Source organism: Myotis myotis, unplaced genomic scaffold (assembly GCF_014108235.1).
Source record: "Myotis myotis isolate mMyoMyo1 unplaced genomic scaffold, mMyoMyo1.p scaffold_m19_p_5, whole genome shotgun sequence".
In the NCBI taxonomy this organism is placed as follows: domain Eukaryota; kingdom Metazoa; phylum Chordata; class Mammalia; order Chiroptera; family Vespertilionidae; genus Myotis; species Myotis myotis.
Genome location: NW_023416357.1, coordinates 110314777 through 110331810, shown reverse-complemented (window position 1 = coordinate 110331810; position 17034 = coordinate 110314777). Strand labels below are relative to the sequence as shown.

General features: G+C 41.9%; 2 protein-coding genes across 5 annotated transcripts in view; one reads left to right on the top strand and one right to left on the bottom strand.

The window, feature by feature from the left end:
- Positions 1-311: 311 nt before the first annotated feature.
- Positions 312-11147, bottom strand: THUMPD1 (THUMP domain containing 1). 3 transcript variants are annotated; one of them, XM_036308237.1, is made up of 5 exons: positions 10799-11147; positions 9393-9567; positions 8206-8454; positions 3663-4106; positions 312-898 (listed from the first exon to the last, which is right to left on the bottom strand). In XM_036308237.1, the coding sequence occupies exons 1-4, from the start codon at positions 11024-11026 to the stop codon at positions 3688-3690; spliced, it is 1071 nt and encodes a 356-aa protein (XP_036164130.1). In that variant the 5' UTR covers positions 11027-11147; the 3' UTR covers positions 312-898; positions 3663-3687. The 3 variants fall into 3 exon arrangements, with proteins under 3 accessions (XP_036164130.1, XP_036164131.1, XP_036164129.1); XM_036308238.1 differs by having other exon boundaries at positions 312-756; XM_036308236.1 differs by lacking the exon at positions 312-898 and having other exon boundaries at positions 3594-4106; positions 10799-11146.
- Positions 10732-17034, top strand: part of ACSM3 (acyl-CoA synthetase medium chain family member 3) — a 69308-nt gene continuing 63005 nt past the window's right edge. Inside the window, exon 1 of one of the 2 annotated variants that reach the window (XM_036308235.1) lies at positions 10732-10883. In XM_036308235.1, coding sequence (XP_036164128.1) covers positions 10875-10883 — 9 coding nt within the window. In that variant the 5' untranslated portion in view covers positions 10732-10874. The remainder of the gene's footprint in view (positions 10884-17034) is intronic. The other variant, XM_036308234.1, reaches the window with a different exon arrangement.

Genomic DNA, 17034 nt, shown 5'->3' with positions numbered 1-17034 from the left:
ACCAGTCTGGTTGCCCCGAACTGCCCCCTCTGCCAGCCTGGTCACCCCTAACTCCCCCCCTCATCCCCACCGGCCTGGTCGCCTCACGCAGCCTGCGTTCGGTCGTTTGGTCGTCCCTCACTAACCCCCCCCACTGCCGGCCTGGTCGGCCCATGCAGCCTGCTGTTGTCATCAGTCCAGTTGCTTCGGTCGTGATGGCCCCTGGCTTTTTATATATTAGGATAAGTTGACATTAAACATCTTTTGTGATATGTCTATTATAAAGCAAGAGATTTATTAAGAGGCAGAAAGAGAAAAAAAGTACAGACCAATCTTTATGGAACAATTTTATTTTGATTTTTTCTAAAAATATCAGGAACTATAAAAAAAACAAGCTTGATATTTGGCTGTACCAAAATCAGTACAAGTAAAACCAAAAGCAATACAAGAATAACATTCAGAAATCATGTTTAAGTTTAGAGAAACATGTTTGAAAGTAGCAAGTTTAATGCTTGTTTCTCCATAGAGCAAAACAAGTTTACTGGACCACAACACTGCTGTGTACTTTTTAAAACTGACATAATTTTTTAAAAAGAAAAATTTAAAGAAAGCATTCAGTTCTAACCTGGAACCTCGTCACTTATAGAATAACATGCTCACGTCAGTGAAAATAAAGTTGGTAACCTTGAAAACGAGTCTTTTACTGGATGAACGCAAAGATTCCAACAGAACACAGCCCTTTACAGCTGGGAGGTCAGCTCTGGTCACCCAGGTCTCCTGAACGTAAACAAACACAGTGGGGAGTGAAACAAACGACTACACCCGAATCTTCCTGTAGCAGCAGCTTTCACAAAATGAAAGGAACCCAGCTCCACAGGTGCAGGAATGGCCATTTAATTCCAAGTCCCAGAGTCTTGCACTGTTGAAATAAAAATAATCTCTGACTTGGAGCAAGTCCGATGAAGACACCAGAATCCTACCCTATTCCCCCAAATGATACTTTGAATGCTCTTATCATCCTTTCAAGTTGACTTCAACCTATTAGGAACTGACGTTCCAGGTAGGGAAGTCCCAGCCTCACCTGCATTAGCAGCCCTGTCTATTCCCCTTGCCCATCCAAATCTTCTAGTGTCGTTTGCCAACCCATGCTCACTAGTCCCTAAACAAACAGAGCCATTGGTGAGGGAAGACTTCCATTTGTGTAACTTCCAAACTTTTTTAAAAAGTGTTTTTATTGATTTTAGATAGAGAGGGAGAGGGATAGAGATAGAAACATTGATGAGAGACATCGATTGGCTGCCTCCTGCATGGCCCCTACTGCTGATCGAGCCTGCAACCTGGGCATGTGCCCTGACTGGCAATCAAACAGGGTTTGGGGGGCTGGGAGGAGGAGGGCCTGGTTCATGGATCCGTGCTCAACTACTGATCTATACTGGCTGGGCATTTCCAAATATTTTTAAATTTAAATCTCCAAAAGCTAACTTCACAGCCCCTTAATATTCTTAATTTCGCAACCCACTTTGGTGTCTGCCTCTTCCGGCTTTTTTCAGTTTTGCCCTGGAGGAACCCTTGAAAAACACATTCAAATTAAGGGAACCCCCATGGTCTGTGTGTGAGGGCACTAAACTGAAGGGCGCTCTATGTCACAGAAATCCAGTGTCAGAGTAGGACGCAGTTCATTTTCTTCCCCAGACAAAATCTCAGGCTGAGACTCAGAAAGGGGTTCCCCTCCCAGCCACTCACAAGTGTTAGGCAAAGGAGGGAAAACACTATTCAATTTGGTTTAGCAGTTCTTCCAGGAGAGTTAGGGGCTTGAGCCTTGTTACTTTCTTCACTCTCAAACCCAAGTGGTTGTTCCAAAGTCCATTTCTTTTTAATCTAAGAATCTTGTCACTTTTAAGAAAAAATCTTTTCTCTAGGACCCTGCAGAAACATATTTGTTTGTTCATGCAATGAGAAGTATCTCTTAGCCATTCTTCATCTTCAAGGCACTCAGTAAAACCGGGCCCAGTATTTTGTCTGTACTCTGGTCATTCACCGCCAAAGAGTCATGTGCTCTTGGTTCAGGATTTAGTTTGGGGCTTTAAAAAACATATCCTTGCATAAATGAAGTCTTTACTAAAGTAACCATTTTGTAGCATTATCCAAAACTTTCATCTCATGTTTTATATCAGCACCTCTCTGTGGAGAGAGCAGTGTGCTACATCAACATTATATTTTTTTTTTAAATGAGGCAAAATGTGTCATGAAGCCAACTGCTGATGGGCACCAGGAGTACAGATGACAGACCTTTGCTTTTCAGATATGAAGACCCATTACATTTATACTGGCCTTTGTTTTGGAAGGCATCTAGCAGCAGAAAGTTTTCTTGATTCATCGTTTACAAATCTTGCAAATGCGGCACCATGTCAAATATTCATCATAGTTGTATGAATGTCTAACCACTATGCTGTATACCTGAAACTAATAAAATATTGAATGCCAACTGTTGAAAAATTAAAAATAAATTTAAAAATATTCTTGGAATCTGTTGACTCATCAACCCAGATAAATTGCTACTTTGCAGTTAATGACAAAAGAAAACTTTTTAGCATCATGTGATATATAAGTCAATTTATTAAACTGGAGTAAAATCTTTTCAATTTCTTGAACTTCTTGCCCTAGCATTTCAATGTTGGTTTTATTAGATTCTTACCAACTATGTGAGACTTTATTTTGTGGAATAAGTTCTGCTACTAGATAATTTGCTTCCTACACTTTTTCACTGAATGTGATTTTTTAAACAAAAAATCTTTACTATTTTGATATTCCAAAAATCATTTAAAATAATCAACACTTTTACTTATCAAATGGCTATGATTTAGTTGCAACTGCTGGACCAAAATCTAGGTTTATAGGTTGCATTCCAGATGATATACACTGGAATAGGACAGCTTGGATTATACGTCCATATAAAACCATTAGAAAGTAGCTTTCACTGTAAAGAATTTCTTTTCGTCCTTTGTTGCACTAATATACTCAAGTAACTCTGAAGCCTATAATTCTTCATCACTAACCTGATCAGAAATGTCTGTGTTCTATGCCTAGCACAGTCCTCTTCTACCTCACACCTTGCCTTCAAAAATGGTTGCACTGGACCATCAGATTTGTTTGTAATAAACAAAAAATTTTATTTTTAATAAAATACAAAACGGGCATAACAGCTAAACAAGAAATCACAAAAAGTTCAAAAACTTCACAAAACAATTCACTTCTAACCTTTTGACCCATGTTTTTGCAGTTTACAACAAAGTATCAGGAGACAACTGAGCTGCAGCACACGACAATTCCTTCCTAAGAATGAACATTTCCCTCGAAGTTCGCCCCCATCAGTCAGTCGGTGGGCAGTGCTGGGGCAGGTAGTCAGGAGGGAGCGGCCAATGTCATACTCCTACCACACTCCCTCTGTGAATAGTGCTCACCAATCACCCACAGGGTCCAGCCCAACCCCGTGGCGGGCCCACCGCACTCTGCCATGCAGGCACACACAGTCTCTAAGGAACTGTCAGCAGGGCGGCTCCGTCACTGCTCACTACTGTGAGCACGGCGTTATGCAGCACAAGAAGTTCAAAAACAACATTTTCAGTAGCAATTTTATATGGAACCCCAGCAACAGCTCGCAGAATCCCAGTAGAGAAACTCACCTCCAACATCAAAAGACTTTTTTCCCTATAAGAGGTCATTTTCATTTGACTCAGATCCTTCTGTGACTTGACTTGCAAGTTCAGGTTTAGCTCCTTCCTCGTGTGCCACCTGTGTCTCAGATACCGGTTTTGCCAGCCCCTGCTCCTCACTATTCTCCGGTGCCTGCTGGCTATTTTTTCCGTCTGCTGGGTCATTTTGATTTGATCTGTCACCAGCTTCCAATTTAGCTTCTTCCCCATTTCCTGCTTGGACTGCCTGCTTGGGGTCGAGCGGCCGTGGGTCCTGAGCGCTCTTGGCCACCTCCTGGAGATTATACTTCCTGAACAACACGTAATCTTTCACAACACTCAGGCAGCACACAGCCTTGATGATTTCCACTACCACTGTGTACTGCGGGTTGGTAAGATCCACTTTGTTTTCCGAGTTGAGGCTTCCCACTATTCCTGTAGAAAAAAGAGGGAAAAACTTAGGCTGAGAGGGTACTGTGACGCTTCAAGGATACAAAAACATTCTTTCATCTCTCTGCCTGGGACTTGTTAAACCAAAGCACATACAAGTGCTCTCTTCCACACAGGCCTCAGTCACATCCCCTGACCACTTTCAAAAAATAAATGCAAATGAAACCCTGAGACATTTAATAAGAATACTTATTTTCCAAAGAAAAATTCAATCTTGGTTTGGAAAAGACTTAATATCTAACTATCAGAAAACCTCATATCCAACATACTGAAATGAGTTAGGTTTAATATTATTTTAAAGACATTTTAATATATTTGCTCTACACTAAAAAATGTAAGCCTTAAACCTTTAAAAACTTATTTTTAAAACTTATTTTTTTCAATTATAGTTTACATTTGATATTATTCTGTATTAGTTTCAGAAAAACAGTATAGTGGTTTGACAAACACATAATTTATGGAGTGGCCCCCCCCATAACCCCCACCGATATTTCTAGTACCCACCTGATCCCATTCATAATTATAATGCTGAATATATTCCTTATGTGGTACTTTACAGTACTGTGACTATTCTTTAACTACCAATTTGTACTTCTTAATCCCTTCACCTTTTCACCCAGTCCTTCAACCATCTCCCCTCTATCAACCGTTCTGTTCTCTGTACCTGAGTCTCTTTCGATTTACTGTTCTTGATTCCACATATAAGTGAAATTATACGGTATTTGTCTTTCTCTGACTTTTTTCACTTAGCATAATACCCTCTAGATTCATCCATGCTGTTGCAAAAGGTAAGTTTTTTTCTTTTTTATGGCCAAGCAGTACTCCATTGTGTATTATGTGGGTGTGCCACAGGTTTTTTATACACTTGTCTATTGATGAGCACTTGGGTTGCTTCCATATCTTGGCTATTGTAAATAATGCTGCAGTGAACATGGTAATGCATATCTTCTTTCAAATTAGTGTTTTGAGCTTCTTTGGATATATTTTTAGAAGTGGAATCACTGGGTCATAGGGCAATCCTTTACATCAATAGATGCAAGAAAAGCATTTGACAAAATCCAGCACCCATTTATGATAAAAACTCTCAGCAAAGTGGGAACAGAGGCAACATATCTCTAAGGCCACATATAACAAACCCACAGCCAACATCATACTCAACAGGGAAAAACTAAAAGTGTTCCCTTAAAGTGAGAAACAAGACAGGGATGTCCGCTTTCACCACTCTTATTCAACGTAGTACTAGAAGTCCTAGCCACAGTGATCCGACAAGAAGAAATAAAAGGCATCTAAATTGGATAGGAATAAGTAAAACTGTTATTATTTGCAGACGACACGATACTGTATATAGAGAGCCCTACCTATTCCACACAAAAAAACTACTAGAACTGATACATGAATTCAGTAAAGTAGCAGGATACACAATAAATATCCAAAAATCAGTTGCATTTTTATATGACAACTAGAGGCCCGGTGCATGAATTCATGCACAGGAGGGGTTCCTAGGCCTGGCCGGCTATCAGGACCATCTCGCCAAGTCCCGATTGGGGCCTGCTGGCCAGGGAGAGGGCTGTGGGAGGTTGGCCAGACGGCCGGGGGGAGGGACCAGAGGAGGATGGCCGGCCACAGGAGTTTGGCTGTGGTAGTGCACTGTCCACCAGAGGGCAGCTCCTGCATTGAGCATTTTCCCCTTGGTGGTCAGTGCTCATCATAGCGACTGGTCGACCAGTCGTTCTGATTGTAATGGTTGCTTATGCTTTTTTATATAAAGATAATGAACTATCAGAAAGGAAAATTAAAAAACACATCCATTTACAACTGCATAAAAGATACCTAGGAATAAATTTATTTTATTTTATTGATTTAGAGGCCTGGTGCACAGATTTGTGCACTGGTGGGGTCCCTCGGCCTGGCCTGAGGGGATTGGGCTGAAACTGGCTCTCGGACATCCCCTGAGGAGTCCCAGATTGCGAGAGGGCAGTTCTTGGGTGACACACCCTAGAATCGGGCTCCCTCCTCTCTGGTTCCGGGTGCGTAACCTGAGAACCGCAGCTGCCAAATCACCACAGCTCGGCAGCTACTGCATTGAGCACCTGCCCCCTGGTGGTCAATGCGCATCATAGCTACCAGTCGGATGGTCGAACAGTCACTTAGGCTTTTATATATATATAGTTATGTATGTGTGTATAGATAGATAGATAGATAGATAGATAGATAGATAGATAAGATAGATAGATAAGATAGATAGATTCCAGAGAAGGAGGGAGAGAGGAATAGAGAGGTGAAAGGGAGGAAGGGGAAGGGGGAGAGGGAGAGGGAGGGGGAGGGGGAGGGGGAGAACCATGGCTGTGAGAGACATACATCAATCAGTTGCCTCCTGTTCTTGCTCCAACTGGGGGTTGAACCCGCAACCTAGGTATGTGCCCTGACTGGGAATCAACTCCATGACTTTCTATTGCACGGAATGACTATCCAACCAACTGAGCCACACCAGCCAGGGCTCTAGGGATAAATTTAACAGAGGAGGTTACAGAAAATTATAAAACATTAAAGAAAGAAATCAAAGAAGATACTAATAAATAGAAACATATACCGTGCAATCTATAGATTCAACACAATTCCTATCAAAATTCCAATGGTATATTTCACAGAACTAGAAGAAATAATCCAAAAATTTGTATGGAAACACAAAAGACCCAAATAGTGACAGAAATCTTATATTTTTTTTAACTGATTTTAGTGAGAGAGTGGTAGGGAGAGGGAAAGAGAGAGAAAGATAGATGTGACAAAGAAACATCGATCGGCTGCCTCCCATATGTGCCCTGGCTGGGAATCAAACCCACAACCTGAATATGTGCCCTGACCAGGAAGTGAACCCACAACCCTTTGGTGCATGGGGCCACACTCCACATGGACCAGGATAGCAACAGATATCTTGAAAAAAGAAGACAAACTGGGGAGTATCACACTACCTAATATCAAACTATACTACAAAGCCATCGAAATCAATACAGCATGGCACAGGCAGAAAAACAGACACATAGCTCATGGAATCAGAGAGAGCCCAGAGATAAACCCACCCCTATCCAGTCAATTAATCTTTGATAAAGGAAGCAAGAATGTACAATGGGACAAAAACAGTCTATTCAATAAATGGTGCTGGAAAAACTGGATGGATACGTGCAAAAAAAAAGAAAGAAAGAAAGAAACTAGGCCACCTTCTTACATCATACGTAAGAATAAGCTCAAAATGGATGAAAAACTTAAAGTCTCAAAACCATAAAACCCCTAGAAGAACACATAGGAGTAACATCTCAGATGTTTCCCGTAGCAATACTCTTTTGACACCTCTTCTTGGACAAGGGAAACAAAGAAAAAATAAACAAATGGGACTACAGTAAACTAAAAAATTTTTGTACAGCAAAACAAAGAGACAATCTACAGAATAGGAAAGCATAATCACCAATGACATGTCCAATAAGGGATTAATATCAAAATTTATAAAGAACTCAGACAATTCAACACCAGAAAAACAAACAACCCAATTAAAAAGTGGGGCCAGCCAGAATGGCTCAGTGGTTGAGGGTCAACCTATGAACTAGATGGTCACAGTTTGATTCCCAGTCACGGCCCATGCCTGTTTCAGACTTGATCCCCAGCGTGGGATGTGCAGGAGGCAGCCAATCAATGATTCTCTCTCATTATTGATGCTTCTATCTCTCTCTTCCTTCTCTGAAATCAATAAAAATATATTAAAAAAAAAAAAAAAAGTGTGCAGAAGACCTGAGTAGACACTTCTCCAAAGACTACACACAGATGGCCAATAGACACATGAAAAGATGCTCAATGTCACCATCAGAGAGATGCAAATCACACCACAATTAGATATCACCTCACACCTGTCAGGATCATCAATAAATCAATAAACAACAAGAGCTGTTGAAAATGTGAAAAGGGAGCACTGTTGGTGGGAATGTAAATTGGTGCAATCACTTTGGAGAAGAGTGGAGTTTCCTAAAAAAAATTCATACAAACAAGAACAAGAATTACCTTGCACACCAATGTAAAATCACTAAGAGAAATATACCTGCCAATTCTTTGATAACTTCTTCTCTATTCACATGACTGTTATTTCGAGCTTTATATACAATCTGAAATGTCCCTTTATTTGGAGCTTTAAACCAGGGTTCCAAAAAAGTTTCTGCATATTTTTTCATATCTTCTAAGAAAGCCTTGCATGTGCCTGAGATGGGTAACATTCGTAGAATAACCCGGGTCTTCTTCTTCTTGGTTTTGTACATATCCTGGAGAATATGATGTACCAGTTTCTCAGGTTCTAAAGGGAAAAAGCAGCACGGAACAGACAAGTTGAGAATCTAAGTTTTCAGACATTTTAAAGCCTCTTCTAACTCTCTAAAATGAATTTTCATTGTCAGTGACATAAATTGACAATAGAGTATAAGAAGTGATCATAATGAATTTTAAATAAGTCTAACCAACCATGCTTTCCAACTAGTATTTCTTCAATGCCTACTACGTATCAATACCATATCTAGTATTTTAACTCTTCAGCATTACTTTTACCAAAAACAACTGTTCACGAAGACAGCGAAGCTACATTTTTATATCTGACTTACTCAATGATAGAACCACACTGTTGTTTTCCTATGAAAATGGCAACTATCTAAGTAACAAACATTAAATAGCACAGTTTTTTACAAAAACAAAACAAGAATCTGCAAATCACTTAAAAAGATGTAATTAATCCAGAAGCTAAGTTTGTACATAAATCTAGATCTCAGACCTTAGAGGAGCCCCAGACCATGACCTGCACAAGGTCAAGTGGTAGTCCTTAGGTCACATCCTAATAATATACAAATTTGATGGGGCTGCTCAGTACTTTCAATACTTTTAAATTAGTTAACTGCATTTAAAAATCTAGAAACTTCTCCAGATTTCCAACTTCTTTTGAAAAATCAGAAAATGTGGCCCTATCAGGACCACATCCCCTAAAGCCTGAAGCCATTCCAGATGGGCTGGAGCTGGGTGGCGGCTGCCCCTTGTAGACAGAGCATGTACTTGTTTTACCTAAAGTGACATGCAAAGGAAGTGGCAAACCCAAGTTTCTACTCCTGAGCCAAGGCTGTGTCCCCCACCCCGTTCTGCCTTCTATATGCCTGGTGCTGAGACCGGTGAGGGAGCCGGTGTTCTGTGAGAGGGAGATGGCCAGGCAGTACAGGATCGAGCATCGCAAGGCGTAGTGGCCAGACACACCTATCCCCAGTGTCCTGATGAAGACCACATTGTTCGCGCCGCTCTCCACTGACTGGAACCTTCTCAGCCGCATCTCCGTAGACGCTTTAATGTCACCAACTTCTTTCTTCAAGGCGGCCTCCGCATCGTCGTCCTCTCCCTCGCCTCCTGAGGGCGGCTGGTCCTGGTCTGTAAACTTTGCATAAAACGCATGAGCAGAGATGCCATCACAGCTCACGTGAAAAGCGGTAATAAACGGCTTATGTGAAACCCCCAGTGGCAGACAGCTCAGTATTGACAAACCTTTTCATTAAGATACTGAGACCTCACTTCCCTGAAAATGAGGATTGTGGTGCTTCTCATTTGAAAACGTTTCCAAAAACACAGTAACAGTCAGGGACAGAGAAATATGCTCACCAGATCAATCATTCCAGGGTGGCCCTGCATCCCATCCCTAGACACCTTTGTGCCTAATGACACTCTCCCTTGGGTGAGAGGAGACCATGTCCTTGCGGAATGGAAAACGGTTATTCGTGTTCTAATAAGGAACAGGAAACAATCCCAGGCACTTGCTCTCGGTGCCAGTGTAGAAAGGACAGCACTGCCTGCCCAGTCCTCCGCCCATCGATGGAGTTGCCAAGCGGGCACTAGTGAGTGTACACATTTTTGGGGCCTTTACCCTACACCAGGAGGTAGTTTATGGGCATAAGCAACTTTTTAGTCACCCTTAAAAAGTGCTACCATTATTCTTTGTCATCTAAGTCAGCAGAATAAAATGGCATGCCGTGTCCAGCCCCAGAGGCCCCAGGGACCAGCCTCCTTCACTGAACTCTTGGGTGTGTCCATACATGTGTTAGTCCGGATCTAAGCCAAGAATATGACTTGCAAACTGCGATGGGGCAATTACATTTGAAGTGCTACTGGTGGAAGAGTTCTTACTTTGAAAATGTGCTTCTACATGCATTTGAGAAATAACTAACACGAACACTAAACCCACTATTTCAGAGCTACTACTGAGGACAGACATTACTGCAGCCAAGGTGCTCAGACAGCGGCACCACGTGGCAAACCCTGCGGCGAACTTCCTGGAACCCTGGCCAGCTCCATCGCCTACGTAACCCTTGGGTCCTCCTCAACATGGCTCACAAGGCGGTCGTGAAGAGTAAATGTCTCTGAAAAACCCAGAAACACAAGCCTGGGCGGCAGGGCGCAGTCTGTAGGTAGGGGCCGCCGATTAACAACCGGAAGCAAGTGCAGGACAGCAGCACTTCCCGCCCGACTCCACCCGCTCCGCGACCCGAACACGCGAGGGGGCGGGATGTCAGAGGCCACGCCCCGCCCGCGCAGGCGCAGGGCCCGCGCATGCGCCTGAAGGCGGGCGGCCTTCCTCACCCGAAAGCCTAGCGGTAGCCCCGGCGCAGGCCTACCTTCTCCGGCCCATACAGGTCGTCGCCATACTCGTTGAGCAGGCTGTAGGCTTCCTCCACGCACTTGCGCTCGTTCATGTTGCAGGTAATGAGCACGCCCTGCAGCCCGGGCTCCAGCTGCCGCGGGCCCGCGCCGTCGCCGCGCCGGGCACGCTTGGCCGGGACGTACTGCGCCTTCCCCTTGCGCTTCCCGCCGCCCCGCGGGGGCGTTTGCGCCGCGCTCGCCATGTGCGCGCAGGGCGCCGACCAGAAACGCGCTGCTCCGCGGCGGTGGCGGCGACCCTCCCGCTGGCGCCGGTGCCACGCCGGGACGTGCGAAGGTCCCCCGAAGCCCCGCCTCCAAGCTGCTTCCGGTTGCGCTGGTCCTAAAGCCCGCGGCCCGGTGGGCGGGCCCGCGCCTCCGCCCCGCCCCCGCCCCCGCCCCGGAAGGAGCGGTTTCCCTGGAGCAGTGGCCTGTGACCTTAGAATAAGATGCTGGTCTCCAACCGCGTGTACTAGTAGATGGAGCTTGCAAAGCACCGTTTCATTTACGTATTAATATTCACTGATTTACTCAATATTTATTAAGCACCTATGTGCCAGTAATTGCCCTATACTGAGGTTGAGACTATTAAAAAGCAAGACCTTTTTAATTTTTTAAAAATTACTTGTACATATGTCTCCTTTTCCCCATTGACCTTCCCCCGGCCTCCCCTACCCTGCCTCCCACTCCCCCGCCCCAGTGTCTTGTGTCCATTGATTATGCTTATATGCATGCATACCCTTTAATTGATCTCTTATCCTCCTCCAATACTCCCCAGCCTTCCCGCTGTAATTTCACAGTCTGTGCAGTGCTTCTCTGCCTCTCTATCTTTTTGCTCATCAGGTTATAATGTTCTTTATTGTCCATAGATGACTGAGATCATTTGATATTTATCTTTCTCTGACTGGCTTATTTCACTTAGCATAATGCTCTCCAGTTCCATCCATGCTGCTGCAAATTGTAAGAACTCTTTTTTTACAGCAGTGTAGTATTCCATTGTGCAGATGTACCACGGTTTTCTAATCCACTCATCTGCTGATGGGCACTTAGGCTGTTTCCAGATCTTAGCTATGGTGAATTGTGCTGCTATGAACATAGGGGTGCATATATCCTTTCTGATTGGTGTTTCTGGTTTCTTGGGATATATTCCTAGAAGTGGGATCACAGGGTCAAATGGGAGTTCCATTTTTAGTTTTTTGAGGAAACTCCATACTGTCTTCCACAGTGGCTGCACCAGTCTGCATTCCCACCAGCAGTGCACAGGGTTCCTTTTTCTCCACATCCTCTCCAGCACTTGTCCTTTGTTGATTTGTTGATGATAGCCAGTCTGACAGGTGTGAGATGATACCTCAGTGTTGTTTTTATTTGCATTTCTCCGATGATTAGTGACTTTGAGCATGTTTTCATATGTCTCTTGGCTTTCTGAATGTCCTCTTTTTGAAAAGTGTCTATTTAGGCCCTTTGCCCATTTTTTGATTGGATTGTTTATCTTCCTTTTGTTAAGTTGTATGAGTTCCCTGTAAATGTTAGTGATTAAACCCTTATCGGTGATAACATTGGCAAATATGTTCTCCCACGCAGTGGGCTCTCTTGTTGTTTTGTTGATGGTTTCTTTTGCTGTGCAGAAGCTTTTTATTTTGAGGTAGTCCCATTTGTTTATTTTCTCCTTAGACTCTTGCCCTAGGAGCTGTGTCTGTAAAGATATTGCTACGACATATGTCTGTAATTTTGCTGCCTATGGAGTCTTGTAGGATTTTTATGGTTTCCCGTCTTCAAGTCTTTAGCCATTTTGAGTTTGTTTTTGTGTATGGTATAAGTTAGTGATCTAGTTTCATTTTTTTGCATGTATCTGACCAGATTTCCCAGCACCATTTATTAAAGAGGCTGTTTTGACTCCATTGTATGCTCTTGCCTCCTTTGTCAAATATTATTTGAGCATAATGGCTTGGGTCAATTTCTGGGTCCTCTATTCTCTTCCATTGGTCTATATGTCTGTTCTTGTGCCAGTACCAGGCAGTTTTGAGAACAGTGGCTTGGTAATATAGCTTGATATCTGGTATTGTGATCCCTCCAACTTTGTTCTTCTTTCTCAGGATTGCTGTGGCTATTTGGGGTGTTTTTTTTTATTATTCCAGATGAATTTATGGAGAGTTTGTTCTAGATCTTTGAAATATGCCGTTGGTATTTTAATAGTATTGCATTGACTCTATAGATTGCTTTGGGTAGTATGGACATTTTAATGATGTTGATTCTACCAATCCATGAACGTGGTATGTTCTTCTATTTGTTTATGTCTTCCTCTATCTCTTTTTTCAATATCCTGTAGTTTTCCGAGTACAGGTCTTTTACGTGCTTGATTAAGTTTATTCCTAGGTATCTTAATTTTCTTGGTGCAATGGTAAATGGGATTGTTTTGTTCATTTCTCTTTCTGTGAGTTCATTATTGGTGTATAAAAAAGCCATAGATTTCTGGGTGTTAATTTTGTATCTTGCTACATTGCTAAATTCATTTATTAGGTCTAATAATTTTTTGATGGAGTCTTTGGGGTTTTCTATGTATAGTATCATGCCATCTGCAGATATAGACAGTTTTACTTCTTTTCCAATTTGGATGCCTTTTAGTTCTTCTTCTTGTCTGATCGCAACGGTTAGTACTTCTAGTCCTATGTCGAACGGGAGTGGTGAAAGTGGGCATCCTTGTCTTGTTCCTGTTCTTTGGGGAAATGGGTTTAGTTTTTGCCCATTGAGTATGATGTTGGCTATATATTTGTCATATAAGGCTTTTATTATGTTGAGGTATGATCCCTCTATTCCCACTTTGCTGAGTTTTTATCAAGAAAGGGTGTTGGATTTTGTCAAATGCTTGATCTGCATCAATTGATATGATTATGTGATTTTTGTCTCTCAGTTTGTTTATGTGCTGTATCACATTTATTGATTTGCGGATATTGTACCATCCTTGCATCCCCGGAATAAATTCCACTTGGTCATGGTTTATGATCTTTCTAATGTACTGCTGAATCCTATTTGCTAGAATTTTGTTGAGGATTTTAGCATCTATGCTCATCAAGGATATTGGCCTGTAGTTCTCTTTTTTTGTGGTGTCTTAATCTGGTTTTGTTATTAGGGTGATGCTGGCTTCATAGAAGGAACTTGAATAGTCTGAGGAGGATAGGTTTTAGTTCTTTGAATGCTTGGTAGAATTCCCCTGTAAAGCCGTCTGGATGAGGGCTTTTGTTTGCTGGAAGATTTTTGATCACTGTTTCAATTACAGGTTTTTTTATTCTTCTCGGTTGAGTTTTGGAAGCTTGTATTTTTCTACAAATATGTCCATTTCGTCTACTTGTCCTTTTTATTGGAAAAGAGTTGTTCATAGTATTTTTTCATAATCATTTGTATTTCTGTAGGATCGGTTGTTACTTCACCTCTTTCATTTCTGATTTTGTTTATTTGGGTCCTCTCTCTTTGCTTCTTGGTGAGCCTGGCTAGAGGTTCATCAATCTTGTTTATCCTTCAAAGAACCAGTTCTTGGTTTTATTGATCTTTTGATGATTGTTTTTTGGTCTCTATTTCATTTATTGCCTCTCTGATCTTTATTATTTCCTTCCTTCTGCTTACACTGGGCTTTTCTTGTTGCTCTGTTTCTAACTCTTTGAGTTCTAGGGATAGGTAATTTATTATCATTGTTTCTTGTTTTTTGCCATAGGCTTGTAGGGCTATGAACTTCCCTCTCAAGACTGCTTTCACTGTGTCCCATAGATTTTGGATTGTTTTGTTTTCATTGTTATTTGTTGCCATGATGCTTTTTATTTCTTTTTTAATCTCTCTGGTAACCCAGTCATTGTTTAATAGCATGCTATTTAGCCTCCAGGTGTTTGATTTTTTTTTGTTTTTATTGTAGTTGATTTCTAGTTTTATGCCATTGTGATCTGAGAAGATGCTTGATATGATTTCTATCTTCTTGAATTTGAAGAGACTTTGTGACCCACTATATGGTCTATCTTTGAAAATGACCCATGTGCACTTGAGAAGAATGTATATTCTGTGGCTTTAGGGTGAAATGTTCTGAAGATGTCAATTAATTCCATCTGATCTAGTGAGTCACTTACGATTGATGTTTCTTTGCTGATTTTTTTGTTTAGAGGATTTGTCCAATGGTGATAGTGGGGTATTAAGGCCCCTATTATGACTGTATTGCTGTCATTCTCTCCCTTGATATCCCCCAGAAGTTTTTTTATATATTTGGGTGCTCTTGTATTGGGTGCATATATGTTTACCAGAGTTATATCTTCTTGTTGAATCGCTCCTTTTAGTATTACGAAGTGGCCTTCCTTATCGCTTGTTATGTCTTTCACTTTGAGATCTAATTTATCAGATATAAGTATTGCTACCCCAGCTTTTTTTTCATTTCCATTCGCCTGAAAAACCTTTTTCCGTTCCTTCACCATCAGTCTATGAGTCCTTTGTTCTGAGGTGGGTCTCCTGTAGACAACAGAAAAATGGGTCATGTTTTCTTATCCATTCAGCTAGCCTAGGTCTTTTGATTGGGGCATTTAATCCATTTACATTTAAATTTATTATTGATAGGTACTTGTTTGTCACCATTTTTATTCTTTACACCTGTGTTCCTTCTTTGCTTCTTATTTCTTCCTTTTACAGCAGATCCTTTACTGGTTTGGTGGTAGTAAATTCCCTTAGTCCTTTTTTGTCTGTGAAACTCCTGATTTCACCCTCAATTTTGATTGATAGCCTTGATGGATAGTATTCTTGGGTTCAGACCCTTCCTTTGAATGACTTTGTATATTTCATTCCATTCCCTTCTGGCCTGATGTGTTTCTGTTGAGAAATCAGTCACTAGTCTGATGGGGAATCCTTTGTAGGTAACTTTCTGTCTCTCTCTGGCTACTTTGAAGATTCTTACTTTGTTGTTGGTGTTTGCCAATTTAATTATAATGTGCCTTGGCGTCAGTCTTTTGGGGTTCATTTTGTTTGGCACTCTGTGAGCTTCTTGGATTTGTGTGAGTTTTTTCTTCCCTATATCAGGGAAGTTTTCTGTGTTTATTTTTTCAAACAGGTTTTCTATTTCTTGCTCAGTTTCCTCTCCTCGCACCCCTATTATGCGGATGTTGTTGTTGTTTTTTTTCGTGTTGTCCCAAAGTTCCCTTAGGCTCTCCTGTTTTTTAAGTTTTTTTTTTTTCTAGATGTTGCTCTGCTTGGGTATTTTTTCTTACCTTGTCTTCTAGCTCACTGATGCGGTCCTCTGCTTCTTCTAGTCTATTGTTGATGCTTTCTATTGAGTTCTTCATAACAGCGATGTCATTTTTCATTTCTTCTTGGTTCTTCTTAATTTCCTTTTGGTTATATCACATATTGTTGAATTTGTCTTCCATTCTTTTCAGCGACCTTATTACCATTTCTCTGAATTCTTTCTCTGGCATATTGCTTGCCTCCATCTCGTTTGCTTCCTTTTATGGTGATGGCTCCTTTTCTTTCATATGTGGGCAGTTTCTTTGTCTCCCCATGAAGTCTTTTTTCAGGGTGTTAGGTTATGTAGCTCTCTCGCTCCTTTCCTTAGGTAAAATCTGGCTTTTCTGTGAAAAGATGCAGAGCTCATCTGAGTCCATGTATTCACACTGCTTGAGATCCGGTGTTCCTGGGTTCGCAGCTGGTCCCTGGGTGTTGTGGTTGTAGATTCCTGGGATGTATAGGCTTCCGATAACAGCCACTCTCCCCTTCAAGATGGTGCAGTCTCCGTGGCAGAGCCGGTTGCTCTGGGAGAGATTTCAGCAGCAGTGGAGGCTGCCTGGTCAGGGGAGCCCAGTCCAGCAGTCCCCAACCGTCCCTTGGAGTATAGCTGTCCCTCACCCACAAATATACACTTTCCATACGTCCACACACTCTCCTTTTGTTCTCTCACACACTGTCTTGCAGTCTGCCTTCCCATTAGCAGCCATCTTCCTCTCTCGCAAAACACACTTCTTGCATTGCTCTTATAAGCCAACGTTTCTTAGAAGTCAATGGGGACTTCCAAAACATCCTACCTATTTTTTGTTCCTATTAAAATATGCATTTTCAATAGACGTTCCTTTAATACTCCTGTTGCAGGACCCCAGCCAGAGGTACGAAACAAAACAGGACACCAAGTGCAAGGGTCTCTTGAAGTTAGAAACCTGATTATCACAATGAGAAATAAAAAATACAAGGAAGCCCTAAC